The 23,473-nt window shown below is 40.5% G+C and overlaps 2 protein-coding genes across 3 annotated transcripts in view; one reads left to right on the top strand and one right to left on the bottom strand.

The window, feature by feature from the left end:
• Nucleotides 1–2,725: 2,725 nt before the first annotated feature.
• Nucleotides 2,726–9,387, bottom strand: CNIH4 (cornichon family AMPA receptor auxiliary protein 4). The gene is made up of 5 exons (XM_063152562.1): nt 9,284–9,387; nt 7,523–7,591; nt 6,620–6,732; nt 4,350–4,490; nt 2,726–3,794 (listed from the first exon to the last, which is right to left on the bottom strand). The coding sequence occupies exons 1-5, from the start codon at nt 9,350–9,352 to the stop codon at nt 3,767–3,769; spliced, it is 420 nt and encodes a 139-aa protein (XP_063008632.1). The 5' UTR covers nt 9,353–9,387; the 3' UTR covers nt 2,726–3,766.
• A 50-nt stretch (nt 9,388–9,437) lies between these two features.
• Nucleotides 9,438–23,473, top strand: part of NVL (nuclear VCP like) — a 40,576-nt gene continuing 26,540 nt past the window's right edge. For both annotated transcript variants that reach the window (XM_063152559.1, XM_063152558.1), the window contains exons 1-13: nt 9,438–9,537; nt 11,632–11,705; nt 12,226–12,278; nt 12,366–12,462; nt 13,300–13,354; nt 13,898–14,164; nt 14,929–15,052; nt 15,337–15,413; nt 15,692–15,826; nt 17,256–17,357; nt 19,881–19,998; nt 20,481–20,625; nt 22,958–23,228. In XM_063152559.1, coding sequence (XP_063008629.1) covers nt 9,481–9,537; nt 11,632–11,705; nt 12,226–12,278; nt 12,366–12,462; nt 13,300–13,354; nt 13,898–14,164; nt 14,929–15,052; nt 15,337–15,413; nt 15,692–15,826; nt 17,256–17,357; nt 19,881–19,998; nt 20,481–20,625; nt 22,958–23,228 — 1,575 coding nt within the window. In that variant the 5' untranslated portion in view covers nt 9,438–9,480. The remainder of the gene's footprint in view (nt 9,538–11,631; nt 11,706–12,225; nt 12,279–12,365; nt 12,463–13,299; nt 13,355–13,897; nt 14,165–14,928; nt 15,053–15,336; nt 15,414–15,691; nt 15,827–17,255; nt 17,358–19,880; nt 19,999–20,480; nt 20,626–22,957; nt 23,229–23,473) is intronic.

Genomic DNA, 23,473 nt, shown 5'->3' with positions numbered 1-23,473 from the left:
GCAGCCTCCTTCAGTACCTCACTGTGCTTGCTGTAGGTGAGCTCTGAGTTTTATGGGGTTTTTGGTACTTCATAGTAAGAGGTGCTGCTAAAGTACCTGGATCTCCTGCCTTTGTGTCCCCTCCACCTTGTCTCTTCTCCCTGTGCCTTAAACCAGAACATCATCTTTGTCCTGCATTTTTATTCAGCTCTAGCTTATGTTGTGGTAAAAAGTTGTGCCTAATTTCCACTCCCTGTAGCTTTTCAAAACTCAAACCTTTTGCTGATTTGCATCCAATTTTTGAATTCTTTTAACTTATTGATTAGAAGTCTTCACTCCCTCTGGTAGCGCCTTTGTATTAACTTTGTTCTCTCCCTTACAGTGTGGGCAGCACACAGGTAATTATGGCTTAAATGCAGCTGCCAAGAGCAGGGATGTGCCTCATTCCTCTGCATGTCCTCCTTTGTGCTGCTTCCCTTGGCTGCTGGCATTTGCAGGAGAGTTCTTGGGTTGCAGACCCACTTCAGCCATAAATTATTCACACAGCAGATGAAGGGAGTTACTGACAAACCCAGCCAAAAAAGCTGGGCTGCATCTGCAGTCCTGTCTGCCTTCAACGGGTCAGAAGAGAGCAAGGGAAACAGGTGTATGAGTTCTGTGGGCCTGGGACTTTTCAGCATTTGTAAAATTAAATCCTGTGGGTTTGGGATTTGATATTTTTTGGCGTTATTTTAAAATCTGTTTTGGTTTTTTAATGTGGTTTTTTTTTTGTTTGCTTTTTAAAATAATTCAGATTATTTCAAAGAAATCCCACAATGAACCTGAGAGTAGATGTGCATTTCTTAATCAGCTTAAATCCAGATTCTGCCTGAGAAGAGCCCTTCCTTACACCTTGTCCCTGTTCCCTGTGTGCCTCACATGTGCCAGGTCTGTCACCTCATCCCAGAAGGGTGGCAGTGCCAGTTGTCTCCTCACTTTTAAAGAACTATAATGCTCTGAAGGGTTTGTATGCCTCTGTTCCTGCCAGAGCTGTGGTGGTGAATGCACTGATAACTGGTTCATAATACACAGCCCAGATTGTCCTGCTGCTGCCTCCACTGTCCATCACACCCTATACTTAAAGGCATAAATGGTCTTTTGGCACTTGTACAACAAAATCCTAGAGAGCTTCTTGTGAGAAGAAGGAATTGGAATAAATCTCTGACATTCCTGAACTGATAAAGATTTGCCTTTTTGGGCTTATCAGGGTTTCTGGTTGATTGTTAACCTGCATGTGGAATTGTTCTTAGGACTGCTGCTCAGACCACTGATTTACAATGTTCCATAATACAGAACCACTTTGGAAAATCAAACCAGTCATTTACTAGATTGAGGAGGCAAGTGTATTTAAAAAACAGGTTCAATAACCAACAGTCTGTAACTAATGATTATAAACATGCAATTCTACACATTTTAACTAACCCCCAAATGCAGAATTCTTCACTGTGTTCTGTAATCTCTCTGAAAAGTGATGCAAGGTGATCATCTTTGCAAGCTGGTCGGGCTGTAGATTGTGGGTGAGGAAAAGGACTCATGGTGATGTTACATCAGTTAAAAGTTGGAATCCCTACAGGACTGATTTATTTTCACTGATCAGGAGTTTTCTATCAATCATAGCTAATGGTGCCTCACCAAGTTATACCTGAATACCTTGAGTCCAAAGGGAAAGAGTCTGAGTGAATAGGAAGGAATCTGTATTTATAGCGATAGTCAGATTAATTTTTTTTTAAAAATCCATCTCAACTTTCTTATTGTCTTGAATTCTGTATGGTAAGCTTGGGTTTAAATTACCCTGTTCTCTGCTGAAAAATAGGGAGTTGTGGTTTATTTTCTTACCACCATCAAAATTTCTGTGCTCTCTGGGTCTCCCAGGAGTGACATAACTGCAGTATCCCCATTTCTAGCTAATTAATAATGTTTTCAGCTATTACAAATGCATTTTTTCTGAAGATCTCTTTTGAAGCAGGCACTGACCCTGTACAGTAAGAAGGCTTCAACATCACCAGTGTAATTATTCAGCAGAATTGCAGTCTCTGAAACCTGCTGCTGAGGTTTTTACAAGCCTTATAATCAGCTCTTGGATATAAATGAACACAGAACTTACTCATCAGGTTTTTAGAATAAGATACCAAGCTGCTGGATTGAGTAATGGACTTACAATTAAATGAGGGTAATGCTCATGTTTCTCAGTGTGAAACAAGTTTAGTGAACTGTATCTGTTGTCAGCAGCACAACAAGGACCTGACTTAGGCCCTTTCTTCCAACACCCAAAAGATGTGTACTATGTTTTTTCACACACAAATAAAGTAATTCAATCTGCTAAAAAACTTACTTTCTACTCTTCTGAAGTTTTATTTGCTCTCCTTTCTCCAGACCTACCTCCTGTCAGAGTTTTGGCTTTACAGGGCAGTACTTTCTGTAGTTTGATGTTGTGCTGTCAGTGTCCTCCAGCTGGGGCAGCTGTTTCCTTAGTTATTTTTTTAATGAGCATAATTTTCATCATTCATCTTTAACACAGCTTAACTTGGACTCCATCCATCAAAAATTTTACGCCAAACTTCTCCTAGAACAAACACTGAACACAAGGTTATCTCCAGCAATAAAGCATCAGTGATGCCTTTTCATGGCTAGCCCTGAAAACAACTTGACTTCAGCTGTACACTGAAACCCCAAGTAGTTAAAAAAGCTCATAAATTTCCAGATGTAATTACAGAAGTGTATTTTTAAAGTGTTTTAATTGTTGTGTTTGTTCCAAGAGACTGTTTGCAAGCACATATAAAAACCTTGAAGACAGTTATTGGACAGTGAGGGTACAAACTCAGGTTCATCCACTTGTCACTGATGCAAAGAGAACTTGCTGGTATCACTGAAGCAGAGTCACATCAGAACTGGAGTGAGTGAGTGAGTGGGGTTATGGGTTACCAGACCATTTCCCTGAGCTACACAGACTTCTTTCACCCCACTGGCTGTGCAAACAGCAGCTTCAGGGAGTAGCAACTGCAGATTGTCTTTTGCTCTGTAACCAACTCCACCCCAGTGCAATATGATCTTAACTTTATCTGGATGTCCATGATGCACTTCAATGACAAAATAGGAGTTGAAGGGAAAAAGCAAGTATTAATCATGTTTATCTGCACTCTTATACACAAGTGTCATATCCACCAAAGAGATCTTAATCCATCCAAATGCAAGACTTCATATAGATTGCTGCAGCAGAGTGGAGAAAGGGAGGAAAATATCACTTTTATTCCATTGATTTTTGTCTGGAAAGAATACCAACACAAAGATGCAAGCTGTGCTCCTGTTCCACTTTGAAATCTGTTCCAAGTGCTCCTTCAAACTAGGCTCTGATAGGACAGCTTGGCAGGCAAAGTCTCATCCTGACAGCTCTCAGCAAGAATCAGATATCATTGCTGCACTTGAATGTGCTCTGGAACAACCATCATTACGAGTTTCCCTTATCACCATTCAATTCCTATGAGGTCGCTTCTGTAAGCAAGGATTTCATCTTACAGAAGCAGCAGCTCCGCAAGTTTGGCTTGTAAAGGAACAAAAACAACTGCTACACAGATCCAATGCCTTTTGAAAATATTTTATGTTAAAAATACAGAAAAATATTTCTTGTTCAAAGAGGAAAAATATACTGCATGACGACACTGATCTAGGTGTGTTCGGGAGGTGTCTGTGGCTCCACCACCAGTCCCTGGAGTGATGACCCCATTTGGCAGCTAATGGTTCTTTCAACTTCTCAATCATTTATCAAAGCCAGAATCATACTGTGACAAAACAGAAAACATGACACCAGTGGATTACTGAAGCTTGTGCAAGCAGGAGCAGCTCTCAGTGGCACTGAGAGAACCTGAAATAGAAAGTGAAGCCAGCCCTGCTGTGTGCTGTGCTCATGGAGACAAGGCTGCAGAGGCAATGCTGCTCTGCCACCCTGGAGTAAGCAGCCTTATCACACATCTCTCTGCAACTCAGCCAGATCAACTTCATTTTTTAAAAACAGAACTGGTAAAATAAACTTGGTGCTCAGGAGTATTTCCTTTCTGAACAGGCCACTGACTGTAGGTGCTGAAAGCATGAAGCTCTTTATGTAGCACTTATGGTTTTGATTTTAAGGAATAGCCTGAGTTTCCAAACAGTGTTTGATCAGAATGAATAAAGGCACATAGTGAGCCCAGAGATAGCTGTCAAAATGTATTAGCAAGGCTTAGCAGGATGCAAAAAGCTAAGACATGAATACCAGCAATTACACCAGTGGAACAGAGGAGATAAAAATAGCTGGCAGACAATCCCTTTGTTGCTTGGGAGCAATTTTTGAAACTAACCTGTAAAGGTACATGAAGAAACAGAGCAGATGAAAGCCCAGCTTAATCATGGCTTCTTTCATGTGTGATTTCAGCTGTCCTCGGTTATGGATCTCTGTGGGATCAAACACTCCCATGTTTCCACTTGGCACCATAATGTACCTGAAAATTAAAGAATAAAAAAAAAAAACCAAAACAAAAGCCAAACAAACAAAAACAAACAAAAAAATTAGGAAAAAAAAGCCCACAACAAATCCCAAAATACGTTAGAGAGTGTCAGGGCAAGAGGCAGGGGAAAGCTTGCCAAGAAAGGACTTTCATCTGAAGAGCTGTTTCACAATTCAAGGTAAGGGAGTTCTGGATATTGCAGCTATCTCTGCCAGTACAACCCACAAATAACAAGAGAACAAGAAGTACTAAAAACACCAGCCCAGCTTCCCAAGTATAAGTGAGAGATTCCAGGTAACAGCCAATTCCAGCTCATTTTAATTGCTGTTCACAGTTAGTTGTTGTCATGGGGAAAATGCCCACCCACACTGGAAAGATGCATTAAATGAAGGGACTGGAAAAGAATCTAATTTAACTAAGAATCAGTCATTTATTTAGCAAAAAACCTCACAGAGAAAATGACAAACTCCAGTGGTCACACTGAGATGGCAAAAGCCAAGGCCCTGTGCTGTGACTGCTGCTCTGTCCCAGCCACCCTGGGACACCCCAGCACAGACAGAGGCTGGCAGGGTGAGCTGGGCAGAGCTGAACATGTTGAGTTCTGCTGTCTGAGCCCACATGAGCACAAAAGCTGAGTGAAGCCAAGGGGAATGTAAGCCAAGGAAGCATGAAACCAAATGTTTGTGTCCTGTGACAAGTGAGCCAGCAGCATGTGCTCTTGTCACTAGAATTCCTCAAGGGAGCACATGAATTCTCACTCCAGCTGAGATCAGGCTACAACTTCACTCAGATGTTATACAGGCTCCACCTTCCTGGAATCAGATTGTTTCCATGCAGGAATTTAACTCTCTAACCAGTTTTAGAAGGGAAAGCAAGAAGTACCTACTTTAACAAAGTACACAGTATGAAGCAGCAAGGTGGTAACCAACACAAGAAATTTTGACAGCTTCAAAGAAAATGCATTCTGTCTGTGGCATCTCAGCCTTTTCTAAATGGAACATCAAACCCTAAACCTGCCAGCAGATCCCAAACCAAATATTGGTCACTACAGGTCAGAGCTGTACACAGAGAGGGGCAAACAAAACCAGGCCAAACCATGCCCTGTGTGTGTGTTTAGGCAATTTATTTATTAAACATAAAGCTATATTGTCTCATGTTTCTCCAGCTTAGAAACATTTGGAGGCTTTGCTGGCAGTTCTGCAAGAAACAAGGGTGATATTTATCAAACTTTAAATAGCACAGCTATTTAATATCTCACATTTGTCCAACCAGGTTATCAGTACAGAGATCCTCAATTTTGTTTTAGTAAGAGCTGTGAAACTTTTTGTTTGATTCTACCAGCAACTCAACCCATCCCTGCAGAGTTAGCCCTGGCAGGTTCAGGCAAACCAGAGTTACAGCCAGCTTTCCATACCTGCACATTTAACATGGGGCTCTTCCCTCAGTACAGTGACTGCAGAGGATTTGTGACAAATCCACATCCAGTTTCCATCAGCTAAACCCCTGTGGTTTGGTGGACACACCAAATTATATGAAAAGAGATTTTTCAGAGAAAAGGAACATGGTCTGAAGTGACAGTCCCAGTGCTGCCACATGGAAACCCCCATGGTAACTAAACCATTTCCAGGGCTGGCAGACATTGCAGGCTGCAAACATTCCCAAATGAAAGGTTCCTTCCATTCCAAGCCTGCCAAATGCAAACCTGCAGGATGGGGGGCCAAAAGCAGTGCAGGTGAGGGGAAGGCACAAGTCAGTAAATGAAGGAGGGTGCAGGGCACAACACCACAGCCCATGGTTTTACAACATATCAGGAATGGCATGAAAACATTATTAACTCTGGTTTCAGTACTATTTCATAATCCCAATTAATCTGCTATCATTTCCTGTCAGTTTGGGAATGACCCACAAATGGAGATTTCTGGGCACTAAAGAGAATGCAATCAAAGGCCAAAAGTTTCATGTCCTTGACCCTGTTGGGTTTCTTATCACAAGAACTTGTGTCAGTTTGATCAGTGAGGACTGTTAGCAACTGAAACATCTCAGCATGACATATTGTTCATCTTTGTGCTACACTTAAAGCTCAACTAGCAACAAAGAAGCCCCACAAACCATTCAGCACTCACCTGTATATATTCCACGTGGCCACTGGCAGGTTGAGGAGAAAGATGAACCAGTGCAATGAAATGAGCATTAACACAGTGACAACAGCATGGCCAATCACCTCAGGCACCACCCACTGCAAAAAAAAGGGGAGAGAGGAAAGAGTTACAGCACAACTGTAAAGTCCTTGATGAAAAAGATCCCCAAAATCTATTTGGGATTGCAGTCTGATTATAAAATCTGAACAGCTGGCAGCAGAGGCATGGGTTCCATCACAGTGTGGACAAATGAAAACCTTCAGAAAGGTTCCACACAAGCGAGCAGAAATCAAGCCTGAGATTTTGTAACAGAGCTTTTTCCAAGCTTTTTCCAAGCATCACCAACATTTCTGGAGAGCAGCACAGTCTGAACGCAGCTATTCTACTCAAGGATTCAACTGAGAAAGCAGAAAGAGCTCATGTGAAATCACTGCAGAGAGGAATGGGTTTGGGGATTCAGATAATTAAAACCTGCACCAACAGCCCCAGGCCTGGAACAGATAAGAAAGGGGATCAATATAAAAACTGGCATCATTAAACTGGGTCAGCCCCTGGCAATTCCACATTCTTGGATTTACAGGATCCTGTACCATTCTCTATCACATAAAGAAAAAAATACTTTTAAATCAAAGTGAATACACACATGGGTAGGCCACAGTGATTTAATGCTAAGAGTTTTAAGCAGGTTCATTTAAAATGTACTTTGGCAATGGAATTTACTGAAAGATGGACATCCAGGAAAAAGAAAAAGAGACAAGCAGGCTGAAATAAGAGACACATGCAAAATACTGCCAGTCAAGGTACCCATCACACCCCAGTTATTTACAAAGCTCAGGGGAAGGATGTGGTTTTCTCAAACCACAGCAAATGCAAAGAAGAGCAATTTACTTTATTGAGCTTGGAGCAGCATGATCTAGCATTGATGTAGTCACATTCCAGATCTGATAGCGTGATTATCTGAGGTTCAGGATAAGGAAACACATTATGGTAATTCAGAATACACAAAGATTTCATTTTATCCAATAAACTGGGGACAGCCCTCTGCTCTCAGCATCCACTGCCTTGCTCTGAAAAATGCCTCTGTCAAAGGCATTTTTCAATTAGTCACAACTCACTCCTATTTTAGATAGAAGGTTTGGCTATATTTTATCATCAGGCCAAGTGATTTTATTATGTATTCCCAAGGGCAACTGTTGCACAAGTGCTAAAGTTCAGTTCAGCCCTTAAATAGATCAGGCAGGCAAACTTGCAGTATCAAAATTGTTGATACAATTGTATAATCAAACAGTATTTTTAGTATCAAAATTGTTACTCTAACCCTTGTACAATTGTATAACCAAACAGTACTTTTAGTATCAAAACTGTTAGTACAAGTTTTGTAAAACTGTATAATCAAAAAATATAATATAATATAATATAATATAATATAATATAATATAATATAATATAATATAATATAATATAATATAATATAATATAATATAATATAATATAATATAATATAATCAAATTATCCTGCAGTTCTGTGACACTGGCAAATGCTGTTTGATACTTTTAGTATCAAAATTGTTACTACAACCCTTGAACCCAAAACGGGCAGGAGAAGCTGCTAATGCAGTTTTAAACCCTCCTCACGCAACTGTGCAGTTTTAAGCAGTGAATGTACTTTTTCCCCCCCTAACATTTACAACAATATTGAATTAATTAATGCTTCGCTAGGAAATAAGAGGTAACTTTCATTACTGAGTGAACTTTCAGACTGAAATATGAATACTTCAGACAGAAAAGTCCTCTTAAAAAAGGCTTAGGATGCACATGTGCCCCTCACCATGCTCATGTAGAGCTCACGGTTCTTTTCTCCAAGGAAATGAACACTAAGACATCTTTTTCCTATTCCTAAAAAACGGGTAAAGTCTGTTCATTTTTCAACAACTTATCCTTCTAGGAGGACTTTTTTTTTTTATTGGTTTTGTTAGAAGAACTGGGCAGTCCCTGAAAAATCCCGTCGGGACTGAAAAAAAAAAGAAAAAAGAAAGCCAGTTCTCGTTTATTGAGAAAAGCAAGGGGAAAAGGTGAATATGTGCGGACCAACCCCTAACAAAAGAACATTGAAACGCAGCTCGGAGCACACAGAGCCAGCACAGCATTGACAACCCCGCTGGCCGCGCTTCCAGGCCCGCGCAGCTCCCTCAGCTGTGCCCGTGTCCCCTCAGCCCCTCTCGTGTCCCCTCAGCCCCTCTCGTGTCCCCTCAGCCCCTTTCGTGTCCCCTCAGCCCCTCTCATGTCCCCTCAGCCCCTTTCGTGTCCCCTCAGCCCCTCCCGTGTCCCCTCAGCCCCTCCCGTGTCCCTTCAGCCTCGCCCGTGCCCCCTCAGCCCCTCCCGTGCCCCCTCATCAGCCCCTCCCGTGTCCCCTCAGCCCCTCCCGTGTCCCCTCAGACCCTCCCGTGTCCCCTCAGCCCCTCCCGTGTCCCCTCATCAGCCCCTCCCGTGTCCCCTCAGCAGCCGCGGCCCCGCGGAGCAAGTCCGGCCCGGCAGCCGAGCCCGCGCCAGCCCCGCCCCGCCGCCCTCAGCCCCCCGCCGCCTCAGCGGGCCCGGCCCGGCCCGGTGCCGCTCGCTGCCCACGCCGCGCCCGCCGCAGGAGCAGGATACGAAGTAGACGGAGAGGAAGATGAGGGCGCAGCAGTCGATCAGCGAAAAGATGAAGACCACCGACTCCATCCCGCCGCCGCCGCCGCGCCCGCCGCGCTCGGGCCCTCCCGGCCGCCGTAGGCACCGCCTCGCCCGGGCGGGCCCGCGCAGCGAGGCACGCTGGGAAATGGAGTTCGTTCTCCGGCGGGGTGGCCGCCATGCGGTACCGGCCCGGCCGCGTCTCCGATCCCCGGCTGAAACAGCGCATCAAGCAGGTACCGCCTGTCCTCCGGGGCACCCCGGACACCCCCGGCACCCCCGGTACCACCGGCACCGGCAGCCGGCGTGGGGTCTTGTGTATCCTCCTTTGGCTGAGGGCCGTGAGCATCCGGCCCGCTCAGTGCTAGGAGAGCACCAAACCCCGGCCCTGCCTCTGAGGGCTTTAGAAAGGCCTTAAAAAGGCTTCAGAAAGGTCCATTGGTTTATTTTACTGATTTAAATTTTCTGTAAAGTCTTGTTTTTTCCGTGTCATTTCTCTGCCCTCTTTACCACGTTTGGTGTTGAGGCTGGCTGCTGGTGCCTCGCATGTGAAATGAAGAGGGCAAAAGAGATATAGTCAAAATATTTATATATATATATATATATATATATTTTATTTATTTATTTATTTATTATTTATATTTATATTTATCTGTGTGTGTATATATACACACGGGTGTGTGTCTGTATGTATATATGCCTATGTATATATATGTAGATATATAGGTGTATATATATGCACATATATATATAATATATATTCTATTTATTATTATATGTATTTATTTTATATATTTATACATTTACATGCACATACCTATATACCACATGTATAAATACACACACACACACACACATATATATATATACGCATATATATATACATGTGGTGTATAGGTATCTGTATGTAAATATATATATATTTATTTATATACCTATATACCACATGTATAAATATAAATATATATATGTGGTATATAGGTATCTGTATGTAAATGTATATGTGTTTATATATATATATTTGAACCTTAGGAAGAATTTCACTGAAAGAGTGATTAGACATTGGAATGGGCTGCCCAGGAGGTGATGGAGTCACATCCCTGGAGGTGTTTAAGGAAGGACTGGATGGTGATCATTCATGGATTGGACTGATGATCTCAGAGAAATTTTCCAGCCTAAATGATTCTGCAGTTCTGTGACACTGGCAAATGCTGTTTGTGTTTGGGAACATGTTCAGGGATTTTATTGAATAGCTGAGAAAAGGGCAGAATGGGATTACTTCCCAAATACATGTGGGAACAACAGGGCAAACTGTGATTCCTTCAAGTGCTGTGTCACACCTTATGATAGTTTGTAATGACTTTGCACCTTGAACTCCAGGTTTCTGAGCCTCTGTATAAATGTACTCCACTTCTAATTCCTTAAAATGAGGCAGTGACTGCTTGGTTTAATTCACAAGATCACATTGAGTGTGTCTTGAGTATTCCAGAGTGGAAAAGCCAGCTGGGTTTGTGGTAGCCTTGATGTTTCCTGCAGGGCAGGAGCTGCCCGTGGGTGATCTGAAGTGCAGCATCATTTTAAAAGCTAAATATGTGTTCAATTTGATTGTTTTCTATGGAGTTATTAATTTAAATGAGGGTTTGAAATCCTCCTTGCTGTCATACTTGTGATGCCAGATCTTTTAGGATGATTCTATATTTTCTTCCTCTTATTCAAGAGGGAATCCATCTTTATGGTGTCAAAAGTTCTTGCTGCTGCTTTGGAGAGTGGGGGAAGAAAGCAAGTGGAGTACAGTTTTACATGAAATCTAGGACATTTTCTCACACTTTCATAATTGGGGTTTGAAAAGGGTTGGATTAGCTGCTGTCAGAGCAATAAAAAGGCTTGAGAGAATTTACTTTATTATCTGAAATGTCTTGTAAAGATTCAGGTTGTTCTTATGAGAGTATCCCTGCTGATTCATAGAGGTGGATTCACTTTTGGGGCAGGAGATCTAAACCAAAAGGATGATAACTGAGAGGAACCAACACAATAAGATGGTGTGTGGGCTACAAAATCAGCTTTCTTGCCAAATAAAAGCAACAGAATTGACCCAGCAGAAGCCCCCAAGTGTAGGATGCTGCCTTTCCCCAGGAATCTGTGCTTTAATCAACATTTCCCAGCTCATTGGGAAATACTGTCTGGTGTGTTGCAAGGCAGTGAAAAGCTGAGTCTGATTCTCATTTCAACTTTTAAGGAGGGCAGAATTTAAAATAGGCATATTTGGTCGAGCTGTTGTGGTGAAGTGATTGACAAAGATTTTATTCCCAGCTTCAATTTCTTCATTTCAGTATCTTGCAAGTAGTAAATGTGGGCAGTATGTTGACATTGGAATTCTAGCATCTGATTTGCAGAAAACCTACAGGTGAGCCAGCATTTGTCTTCTTATAGCCTGTGTTCAAAATGTAGAATATATTACTTTGTTCTATTGCATTCACTAAGAAAGTTATAATTTTCCTTATGTTACCTTCATTAGCAGTTGTTGAGGCTGATTGAAGCATTAAGATTGTTTTGTTTCCCTCTGCTGATACATTTAATGACTCATATTTTATTAATTCATTGGCATTATAAGATCTAGCTGTGATTTGGGTTTTTTATGGGTTGATTTTTGTTTTGTTTGAAATAAAAAGCTGCAGATTCATTGCAGCATGTTGGGGTTTACCCCAGTGAGTTTAAAATGTGTAACACCTCAGTGCAGACATGGGGGAGGGACAGAGGGTCCAGTAAGACACCAATTAATACCTTGCTCAGTTACTCAGCAGGACAGTCACCTTTTTGCCCAGGTAGTTTTTTAATCTATTTTCCATGTACTTTTTCCACGGGGAATGACATTATGTTGAAGGAAAAACCACTTGGTGTAACCTGTTTATTTTGTTTTATTTCAGTATAGATTATGGACGAAGAAAAAGAAATGCCTTTAGAATACAAGTTGCAAAAGGTAGGTCTGTTAATGCAGAGTCCAAAATGCCCAATTCTTTGTGCTTTGGCTGTCAATTTTTAAAAAGGTTGAACTTTTTTCTTGCAGTGTTTGAAATAATCAGCAATGAAAAGGAGCGTGAAGATTTGGCAGTTTTAGAATCTGAGCATGTGGCAAAAAGAGCAAGACAGCAAGAGAAAAATGAGTAAGAAGAGTTTTTACTACTAAATTAACAATGCCATTGCTGTTACCAGTTCTTTAAAGCTTTCTGGGTTTGGTTTATTGCATTTTGGTTCCTTCAAGGGTGCAGGTGGATCCCATAGGCTTGTGTTCTTTAGAAGTTACCTGTAGTTATTGGGAACTTTTTTTAGTGCTGAAGACAAGCATATGTTAGAGCCAATCATGATTTCTCTGTTGTGGGGAACATACAGGCCTGAATTAGTGGACAACCTTATGGCTTCCTTGAGAGTTTTCCACATAATGCCCTGTTCCTCATGTGTTTCAGTTCCTTGGTTTTGTTCTTAATTGTTTTTGGTTGTGGGAGATGCTGGCCACATGTGAGAGATGAGAGCACCAGACAGGCTGTTCAGAGTAAATCACCAGTGGGGGATGAGGATTTCCTGACTCCCAACCCTGTCCATAATCCCATGGAGTGTTGTGTTTTCTCTAACCTGGGATAGATATGAAGGATCTCATGGGAAGGTAGGACACTGTTGGCAGAAGGATTGGTCTGGTTCAGCAGTGATTTGCTCCTGTTTCCCTTGGTGAGCTGAGTCATAGTGAACTACATCACTTTTATGTAGGTCTGTCTTATAACACAAATTGGCAAATTGATCCAAGTCATCACACACTTGGAAAGAATGCATTTTTTAGCTCTTCATACTAGAAGATTGAGAGTATGGGAGTCAGGAATTTCTCTTTCTACATACCATGATTATGGGGAACCACATTGTGGAAATCACCTCAGTTTTATTTTACAGATGTCTCACTTGCAATTCTGCTCTGATAAATTAATAGTTTTTTATCTTCCTTCCCTGTTAAGCACTACTGGAAGTGGCACAGATGACTCTGACTATGATGATTATCCAGAAGATTTAGTAAGTTGTATTTTATTATGATTGTTTTTATTTGTATAATACATGATTCCATGTTGTGAAATTGAAGAGTTTGGAAGGGGAGACAGGCATAAGGTAAGGTCAGAGTTAGGAATTCCAACTGAGAATCTCTGGAGCTGGAAGGAGGAAGGAAAAAGAGGAATTTGTGGTGGGGACTCACTTTTGGGAAAGAACACTGAGAGCCTGAAGGACTTGGCTATCAAATGGGTGAAGTGATTGAAGGAACTGACATCTCCAGCTCCTGCCAAAAGAGGAGCCTGCCCATTAACAGGAGTCATTAGAATTCATTCAGAATTCCATCTGAATCTTTACTTGATAGAACCTCAACCTTCAGGCAGCACATGCAGCTTTCTGTGCAGTCATTTGGTTTGCAGAGGAGTGGGTTGGAAGATGCATTGCCTGTTTTCTCCAGCAGAGATAATGCTGAATTATGTTTATGAAATAGTTTTCATTGACCTCTAAATATAAATAATCCAAGTTAAAACCTATCCTGTGTATTTTCTTTACAAATGTGTAAATCTGCAGTCTACAAATCACATGAACAGTTCCCTGCTGAGCTTGTACAAGAAAGGAAATCCTGATTCTGTTCCATCCACTCCAAAAAATGAGCCACTGGAGACCTCTCCTTGTGTGAGAACAGCACCTCAAACAAGCACCCTCACTCCAGAATCCAGAGGTGACAGACCAAGCTCTGATAGTGGCTGGTTCATTGATAAAACTCCTGATGGGAAAGACTTCTTCATTGACCTTTCTGAGGATGGAGAAGGAGAGGAAAAGAAACTGATTTCTGAGGTACTTTGTGGTTCACAAACCCAAGGTGTTCTAAGCAGATGCATCAATAGAATTGGCACATTTCAAGCATGTTTGTACAGAAGGTAGAAAGTCACCAAGTAATGAATTTCTTCCAGATTTTTTTGAGGAAAATGTAGTTCTCAGTATCAGGGAGGCCCAGATTAGTGCCCATACTGAGGGAAAGATGAGTGGGGTGTAGCTGTTATTTATTGCATTTGCCAGTGACCAGCCTGCCTGGCCTGTGCCCCTGGTAAAGTCTTAGTGACCCTGGGGAAAACAGGAAACTTCTTTTTATTTCTTTTATCCTGTAATAGTCCTTCTCTCACATGCACTTGACTTGTGTTAGCACTGAGTAACATTTTTTACACCCCCTTGTGACTTACTAGAAGTAAAAATTGTTTCCAGTGAAGTAAATACATTTGTTGTGTTCATGCCCAAATTGGATTCCTCCATGGCATGCAAATAACTTCTGTCTGATTTTAGTTAGTAGTTTTGAGGGGGTTTGTTTGGTTTGGGATTGGTTTTTTTGCTCATTACTATGTTCTCTTAACAAAAAAGTGACTGTTGTAATCAACCCATTTAAAAATAAGGCAAATCCTAAGTACAAAAAAGAGTTCCTGCAAAAAGTTCCTGCCTTGCTTGTCTTTATTTATGTAATTTGTGTAAGTTAAGCATGATAGACACCCATTTTGTTCTCTTAAGTTTTTGCAGAAGGTCACTGACTTGGAAAATTCTGTGTATACAATTCTGGTTTTATGTCCTAGAAATCAACAGACTTTTCTGTCTTGGAGAGTGAAAGAAAGAAGACAAAGGGCAGGAGAGCAAAAAGGAAAAAAGGAGAATTTCCAGATGTAGATGGAGAAATTGAATCCATGTTACTTAAGAAAGGTGAGAAGTTATTTTTGGTGTGTTACTCCTAACAAAGAGATGCTATTAGACCTCGGAATCTGTTAGAAAATGTTTTTTGATGTGCAGAGAAGTGACCCCAGGCAGTTTTTAAAAGAAATTTAGCCTTGAAGTTGTACTAAAATAATATTGCAGTTCTGTGTCTACTACTAAAACATAATATTACTCTGTGTGCTCAGCTTTTTGTTTAGGCTGAGTATGTTTTGTTCAGGATTAGCAAATACATTTATAGCATGGCTAAATTTGTGTCTTCTCCTCCTTAACAGTGAGAAATAAGGGGTCAGAGCTTTACCACCCTTCAGTGAAGTTTGAGGATGTAGGAGGCAATGATGAAACATTAAAGGTTAGTTACAATTTTATTGGTTGGCTACAGGATGCACTGAATAGAATGTGTCATGAAACATGGCAGAGAAGAAATATTTCATAGTTCATGTGCATGGCACTGGGTAAAGCTGCTTAAACCAACAGCAAGGGGGGTTGGTGGTTTTTCTCTAATTAATCTTTCTTTAAGCAGTCATTTCATTCAGATTGTCAAACAACTTGTTTTATTTTCCCCTGTCTATAGGAACAGCAAATACTATTTTCTGCAATTTAAATGGAGATTTCTCTTGTTGTTGACAGGAAATCTGCAAGATGCTCCTTCACATCCGTCACCCTGAGGTCTACACCCACCTAGGGGTGGTCCCACCCCGGGGCTTCCTTCTGCATGGGCCCCCTGGGTGTGGGAAGACACTGCTGGCCCAGGCAATTGCTGGGGTGAGATGGCTTCACATCTGCAGCTTCTTCCTTTTCTGAGTTCTTTCAGAGGGAAAGACAATAATGTTCTTTCAGGAGAGACTAGAGCTGTTTATTTTAGCCATCCTGTGATAGTCTGAAATATGCTCATCTTTACTTCCTGTGTTGGATTTCCATCTGAATCTTTACTTGACAGAACCTCATACATAAATGTCATGGTGACGAGGTTTTATTTGTGATTTAATTGGTTTGAGGCATTCCCAGAACAGAGCAATACAGGCACAGGTGTTTTGAGAAGGGTATAAATGAAAGATCATTTTGGTTAAATTTACCTTACAGTTTCAAATCTAGACTCAACCTTACTGATCACATTGATGGCATTGATTCTCTTGGTTGTTAAACCGCTGATTTCTGAATTCCAAAACTGGATCTTGCCTTGCCTGTGTTATACTGATGTTTTCAGAGCCCATGACACCACTGGTGTTAATAATTTGGGGTGATGGTGAGGCTGCTGTGCTGCTGTTCCTGTTTTGGATATAAATCTGAGGACTTGTAAGGCTCTCAGTGATAATTATGGACATTTCCTTTTCTTTAATACAGTTGCTCCTTAAATGTTACTGATTATAACCTTAAATTTAGATTAATGTAAATTACTGACTTTTGTAGTGCAGATAAAGAAAATGTATTTATTCCTGAAATATTGGTTACACCCTTCTGACATTGTTTCAGATATTTTAATTAAGAATATTTAGATGTTTTCTTTCTAATGCCTTATTGTAAAATGGAACCCTTTGAATAATTTGATGATATTTAATTCTACTAAATAAGTATTTGTATGCTGGAAGGGTGCTACACTTGAGGAAAGAAGCATGTCACTAGTGAAAAACTTAGAGATTAAATAAATTTAATGACTGCTTCTTAAATATTTTTTCTCTTAAATAAGAGATTTTCAGGCAAATTGTCTTTGAGCACTGTAGGGTCTCTGGTAGCCTTGAGTTGCATAAGTTAGGGTTCATTTTCTTTTATATATTGGGGATAGTTTTCTTTTATATATAATTCCAAGAGCTTGAAATAGGCTGCAACAATCTGTAGCACTGCTGTGCTGCAGTCTATTAAAATTGCATTGTATTTATTTGTTTTTAATAGCAGAAAACTTTAAAGTGTGAGCTTTGCAAGTGCTTTACTGTCCAATCCTGCACAGATATTTCTGGAACAGGACTCTGGGAACCAAACCTGGTGGGGAATACCTCCCACACTGCTAAGCAATGCTTTGGGTTTTTTTTAAGTTGGAGGATGCTCCTTCTATTTTTTAAAAAATTCCTAAAGCTTTAGTCATGAGTATGTAATTTGTAGGTTTAGAAGATGTCCTATTGAAAAATGTTTGTCCTCAAGGGCAGCCAGCATTTCTAACCTCTGGATTTATCATTAAATGTTTTTTTGTTTCTTCCAGGAGCTGGAGCTCCCAATGTTGAAGGTGGCAGCAACAGAGATTGTGTCTGGAGTGTCAGGGGAATCTGAGCAGAAACTGAGGGAGCTCTTTGAGCAGGCTGTGGTAAGGCACCCACTGGAAGTAGCCCTGTGAATTGTTTGTCTTTTTATTTGTGAAGATTCATATTTTGTTGCTGTGGTTTAAATGTGAGTGAATCTTTATCCTGCTGCACACGTGACTGGTGTCCCCTCCTGTGAGCAGAATTCCATTGTACTGCCATGATGTCACAGAGCACAAAGCTTTCTGTTCTGAAGCCTTGACAAAAGATGCTTCATCATAGCAATGTACAGAGAGCAGCATAAATTATTTGCATATTTGGATCTGCTTGGCTTGATATATTAAAAAAAAATTAAGAGCAGTTCACTGTGCTTTTTTGTGACAAGGGGTTTTTGCTGGTTTTGTTTGGCATGGAATTTGAGTGCATGTGAGAGATATTAGGCTTTGGCAGTCCAGGTGGAAAGCAGGAAATTTGGAACAAACATGATAAGAGCAGGAGAAAAGTTAAAGTTGAAGTTTTGCTTCTGGATGTAGTAGGAAGCAAAGAGAACAAGACTGGTTGAGATCATTTAAATTTGAAGAAATGCAGATATTTCTGGGTTTTAGTATGGGGCTGATGTTTTATTTCATGAGGTCTGTCTTCTGTTCCTGACCTCTGAGGATGTTCTGGTTTTCTTCATTTCATTTTTCTACTCTGCTCCAAAACTGTTTGTAGGTATTTGAAGTATGCCCCTAAACAGGGCAAAAAGGTTGTTTGCAAAGCTGTTTGCTATGTTTCCTGTTGCAGCTACATTTTAATTTTTAGAGAGCCTTGTTAAGAAGTTGTTTAGAATAAAATTACATAGCTTAGAGCAAGGAGTTTTTAGAAATTATGCATGTTTTGTACATGTCGTGATCAAGGGGAGGTTGCTCTAAATTACTGTCACAGAAATAACATCTATTGCATAAAATATGTCTAAAATAAAATCTCTTGCCTTTCTGATAGTCTCCTACATTCCCTTAAGTTTTCCCACTTTGTTTTCACAGTAGTTATCGTGCAGGGGAACATATAATAAATAATAATTATTATCCAATAATAAAATAATAAAAATAATAAAAACAAAATAAATAATAATATAAGCAATGATAAAGATTCCTCATTATTTGGGTGCTGTGGAATCTGCCCGGCCCTTCCCGCTCGGTCCCAGCAGGAAAGGGAATGACCAGGAGATGGCGCAGCCGGTGCTGGGAACACCCCGCGCGGTCAGGGAACCACGCGGGTTTTTTACCTGGGGCTTTTTGGGGACAAAATTCCGGTGTTTTACTTCAGTATCTGTGAAAAACGCCAATCACTTGGGTTTAAAATTTTAAAAGTTCAATAGTAATAAAATGGTTATAAAAGTAGTAATATGATTAGAGTAATAAAAATTTGGACAATTTGGATTAGGACAATAGAGACAATAAAAACAAAGAGTTACAGACAGTCTGGGTGCCTCTTTCTGGGCAAAATAAGCCTGAAAAGGGACCCACGTTAACAGAGGATTAACCCTTAAAAGCAACAGCCTGTTGTATATTCATACACCTCATGCATGATGCATAAATTCCATTCAAACACAGGATTCTGTCTGGGCAGTGCCAGCTTCTTCCTCTGAATCGTGATGGCATCCTCAGGGCTGAGTGAGGCAGGAAGAAGTTGGTTTCTTCTGATAATGGAGCAATAAATTCTCTTTCTCTGAAAGATTCAGGTGTCCTGTGGCTGCTATCTCAGTGGGAGTACCTCATTCCTTTCTTTAAAAAAATATCCCATATACATAGTTTCTATTTTAACAATATGTTATAACCTAAAGCTATATTTAACACACTACTTTAAAAAATTAATACAGCATAACTTTTTTACATAACACATATAATATTAATTTTAATTTTTGGCAAAACCCAATAATAAAATACTCATTTTTCTCAGTATCCCTTTGCACTACTAGTGCTTTTTGGGAATATTAATGATCTTACATCAGCTAAGCACTGTTATATTAGTTACACTAATTATTAATCTGTATTATTGTTGGCTTTTGATAAAGTTAATGGAATTTTATAACTTGTGGGAGTTTCTCACTGCTCATTTTTACTCTTTGAACGTGGTCAGGCCCTGTAGTAGTCTTGAAGTTCCATGACCACCTACTGCTCCTTTTGTTTCATTCTGTGTGTCAATAATGCTGCTCTTGAAATTCCACAGCTCTAATGTCACTAACAAAACAAACAACAAACCCAGCCTGACCTTTCTTGCGTGATTTTCATTTATGGACTTCAGCAGGCAGTCACAATGGAATATTTAGGGAAAACATAATGCAACACAGAGGTATATTTAAATTTTAGACAGTGTTTAAAGACTGTCTAGAATTTAAGGTCTCATGCCTTAATTATTCCATAGCTTCAGATCAGTGAAGTTTCATAGTCTGGTGGTGTCAGCAAGCACAACAGAATTATTCCAGGACTTGATTGTACAGCAGATTTCCACTAAGAGTCACAGATCAGAAAACCTGAAACATCTCTTTCTTGTAATCACTCTGTGTCAGTGTGATTTTGTAATTGTGGGTTTTCCTTGTTCCTTAGTCCAGTGCTCCCTGTGTCCTGTTCATTGACGAGATCGATGCCATCACCCCCAAGAGAGAGGTTGCATCCAAGGACATGGAGAGGAGGATTGTGGCTCAGTTCCTGACCTGCATGGATGGTGAGTTTCAGGAAGGGCTGTGCCAAAAGCAGATTAGAATTATCAGGCTCACTGTCTGCTTCCCTTCAGGAGTGACTTGTGCTTCCTTGAGAGGAGATAGTGGCAATAATTTTTCTTGTTTTGACACAGTTTGCCTGGGGAAGGGTTGGAAGATCATAATAAATTTGAAGGGGTGTTACTGCAATATTTTCACAGTGGTCTGTACAGCATTTTATAAGCCTCTCTGTTGTATAAACAGAAATAATGGGGGAACCTGTTAAATTTAGTCATAAATAATGAATCTGTTAATTTTTAAATTTTTGCTTGATTGTGCAAAATACAAGTTTTAGGTAGTAGAGGCAGAGATGAACAGCAGTTCAGTCTGGCTGATTAGTTTATCTCTGCTGGCTACTATCATGTGCTGCAGAGTCCCACAGGTATGGGAACAAAGTTTGGGCAGTGAGTATGTGTACTGACTTCATTCCATTCCTTCTTTCCCTTAGACTTGAATAATGTGGCTGCCACTACCCAGGTCCTTGTTATTGGAGCAACAAACAGACCTGACTCCCTGGACCCTGCACTGAGGAGAGCTGGGAGATTTGACAGAGAAATTTGTTTAGGGATCCCAGATGAAGGGGCAAGAGAGAAGTATGTGCTGTGAAGTTAAACTTTCTTTTTTGATACATTGATAAATAAGAAAATGAGGTGTAAGTTAACATACAATTTAAGGAAAAGTACTTTATTGTGTTTAGTTCTGTTTGTGCCTGTACACACCTGTGGGTCAGCACACACTGAAAAGTTGCAGAAGACATTGTGTGAGCTCCTGTTTGTCTTGCTAGCTGTGCCTACATTTGGAGTAATTTCCTTTCTTGTGTGCAGACCTGCTTTTAGCATTATGTTAGTGGCTTTCCTAGTGCCTTAACAGTGCAGATGATGGAATCAAATGTATCTTTTCTCGTGCTCAGGAAGTTAACATTCTGTCTTTGGTGTTCCCTATGTAACTCTTAAATTAAGAAAAGCCTGTTTGTACCTGAAGCAACAGGCCTGGATTGTTCCATTCCATTCCTCATGGAAATACACCAGTGTGGCATTAAGCTGAGCTGCAGTCATCCTGTGCTGTCTCTTTTTACTCCAAAGATCTATGACTATCAGACTAAGTTACAAGAAATAAATCTGGTTTTGCATTTTTAGTTAAAAAGGAACTGCTACTCATTTCCTCAACAGCAAAAAACATGGGAAGTTAGAAAAACTTACAGTTTATCTTGTTAGGGAAAGGAAAGAAAGGTTAAAGGACAAGTTTCTTATTCTCAAATAATAATATTTCTAAGTTGAAGAGGCAAACACCTCTGCTTGCAGTACTGCACACTTTGCATTGTCAGCAGTCAGGCCATTATTCCCCCCTAGAGTCTTTTATTTTTTTTCTCTTCCCTCCCTTCTTCCTCCACATTTGGTGCCCTGTGGTAATTGTGTTCCTCATGGCTGTGGGCAAGACATGCAGGTGGTTAGAGGTAGAACTGATGGGTCACCTGAGGAGAGTTGTGATTCTCTGAGAGTTCCTAGGAACATGTTAAAATGATGATATTCCCAGAAATAGCACAGTGTTGAAGGACAGGAGTTGTGGATGACAGAGCCATGATGGTGTGTAAAGGTTGTTGAAGTGGAGTCACAGGTATTCATATTATTGTTTGTTTGTATTTGTGTTCCTGGAGGTGGAGCCTTACAGGGAATAATGATGATTTTCTCCTTTAAATTCTTCCCTGCTTCCTGTTGTGTTTTGTGGAAAGCATGGTGGTGTTGACTTCTTCCTTTATTTTAAAATTGAGTGTATGCATAGACTTTATAAGTCCTCAGAGTGTGCTGATTTACAGGGTGAGTCCTGCTGAGGGCAAGATTTGAGCTGCTGAGTTGTGGTTCTGCAGCCTGAAGGGGTGGAATGAGATGGGAAGGTGTACCTGGAGATCTTGCTTTACCTGGTGTTTTTTGTGCAGATTCAGAATGAGCCATTTGTAGTCCTGAGCTGTTTACACTTCATCTCAATCTGTTAACTACAGCTCTTGTCAGACAGGTTGAAAAAATCTTGAGAAACAGGCTGTTATCCCTAATAAAGATTGAAAGGAGATGATGGAACTTGCTAGTGGGGAGGGAAACAGATGGAATATATTATAATTTTAGAGTTTTGAAGAGTTTAATCACTTGTTTTTTTTAATAACTTTTCTATAGTTACATTATTTGATCTAGAAATAATTTGAACTAGTTTTTATTGGAACTAGAAGTATGTTACTGATCTGGACTTCTTTGGTTTGTGCTGCCTTTTAAAAATATTTTCCCAATGAAGTGATGCTTTGCTGTTGTATTCTTGTATTCTGCTTTCAGTGATCAGGTAAAGGTAGTGAAGATTAAACCAGAGCTCCTCACACAGTCTGATTTCATTTGCTTCTTGCAGAACAGCTTGTTGTAGATGTTTCTTCAATAAATAAATTTCTAAAAAGTGGCATGGAACAAATCAATTTCTAAAAAGTAGCATGGAACAAATAAATGTCTAAAAAGTGGCATGGAACAAATCAACTTCTAAAAAGTGGCATGGAACAGCTAGTGCAGCCTTCGGTTGTTGGGAGTACGAGGTTAAATGTATCAGTGGATAACTTGTGTGCATCTCTGTGGTACACTGAGACCTAGCCTGTCAGTTTTAATATTAGAGTTGAAAAATGACCTGTAATATTTAATTGACCAAAGCTGATCAGCAATGCCTGGTTGAGGCTGTTGGTTTTTGTTTAAGAAGTGACAGCAACTTTATAGCACACTTCTGTGGGTTTCAGTGTTGGTTATTTCCTACTTGAGCAAAAACTTCCCACTGTGCTACTTCAGTTCACATGGACTGAAAGAGACATTAAATGCTGTTTGTTTTCATGTGAAGAAAAAAAAAAGAAGTAACAGCTTTTATTTCAGCTTTATATTTTCTTTTTTTCCCTTCCTTGATTAGAATTCTCCAGACTCTGTGTCGCAGGCTGAAGCTCCCGGAGTCGTTTTCGTTCCGGCACTTGGCGCGGCTGACTCCGGGCTACGTGGGGGCTGACCTGATGGCCCTGTGCAGGGAGGCAGCCATGGGCACGGTCAGCAGGGTCCTCATAACACCTGAGGAGCCTGAGAAAAAGCACACACACTCTGGGGGGAGCACTGCTGAAGGAACCCCAGGGACAGGAGCAGATACCCTGGAGGAAAAGGGCACCGACCAACCTGAGCTTCCACCTAAGGTATGTGTTCCTTGAAGGGTGTGTTTGTGACATCTGAGGAGTTGAGCCATTTTAGAGTTATGAAAGTCATTACTCATAAATTCTCAAACATCCACAACCAACCTAATATTAAATGTAGATTTAGAAATGGCAGCTTCTAAGGCAGGAGCATAACTGTGGTATTTTCAGGTCCCCAGGATAAAGGAGGAATTGATGAATCTGACTGCATGTTCTTAAAAGGCTAATTTATTATTTTATGATACTAT

Source organism: Melospiza melodia, chromosome 3, assembly GCF_035770615.1.
Source record: "Melospiza melodia melodia isolate bMelMel2 chromosome 3, bMelMel2.pri, whole genome shotgun sequence".
NCBI classification, from domain to species: domain Eukaryota; kingdom Metazoa; phylum Chordata; class Aves; order Passeriformes; family Passerellidae; genus Melospiza; species Melospiza melodia.
Note: the sequence above shows the minus strand (reverse complement) of the source record. Positions and strands in the feature narration are given on the sequence as shown.

Bases quoted from the DNA above. Each gene is read 5' to 3' on its own strand.
- CNIH4 (XM_063152562.1), bottom strand. From the start codon at position 9,352: ATGGAGTCGGTGGTCTTCATCTTTTCGCTGATCGACTGCTGCGCCCTC. The intron at 7,592-9,283 runs GTATCCTGCTCC...CCTGAACCTCAG, and splicing joins TCTTCCTCTCCGTCTACTTC to ATAATCACGCTATCAGATCT. The intron at 6,733-7,522 runs GTAAATTGCTCT...TTTTTTTTGCAG, and splicing joins GCTGCTCCAAGCTCAATAAA to TGGGTGGTGCCTGAGGTGAT.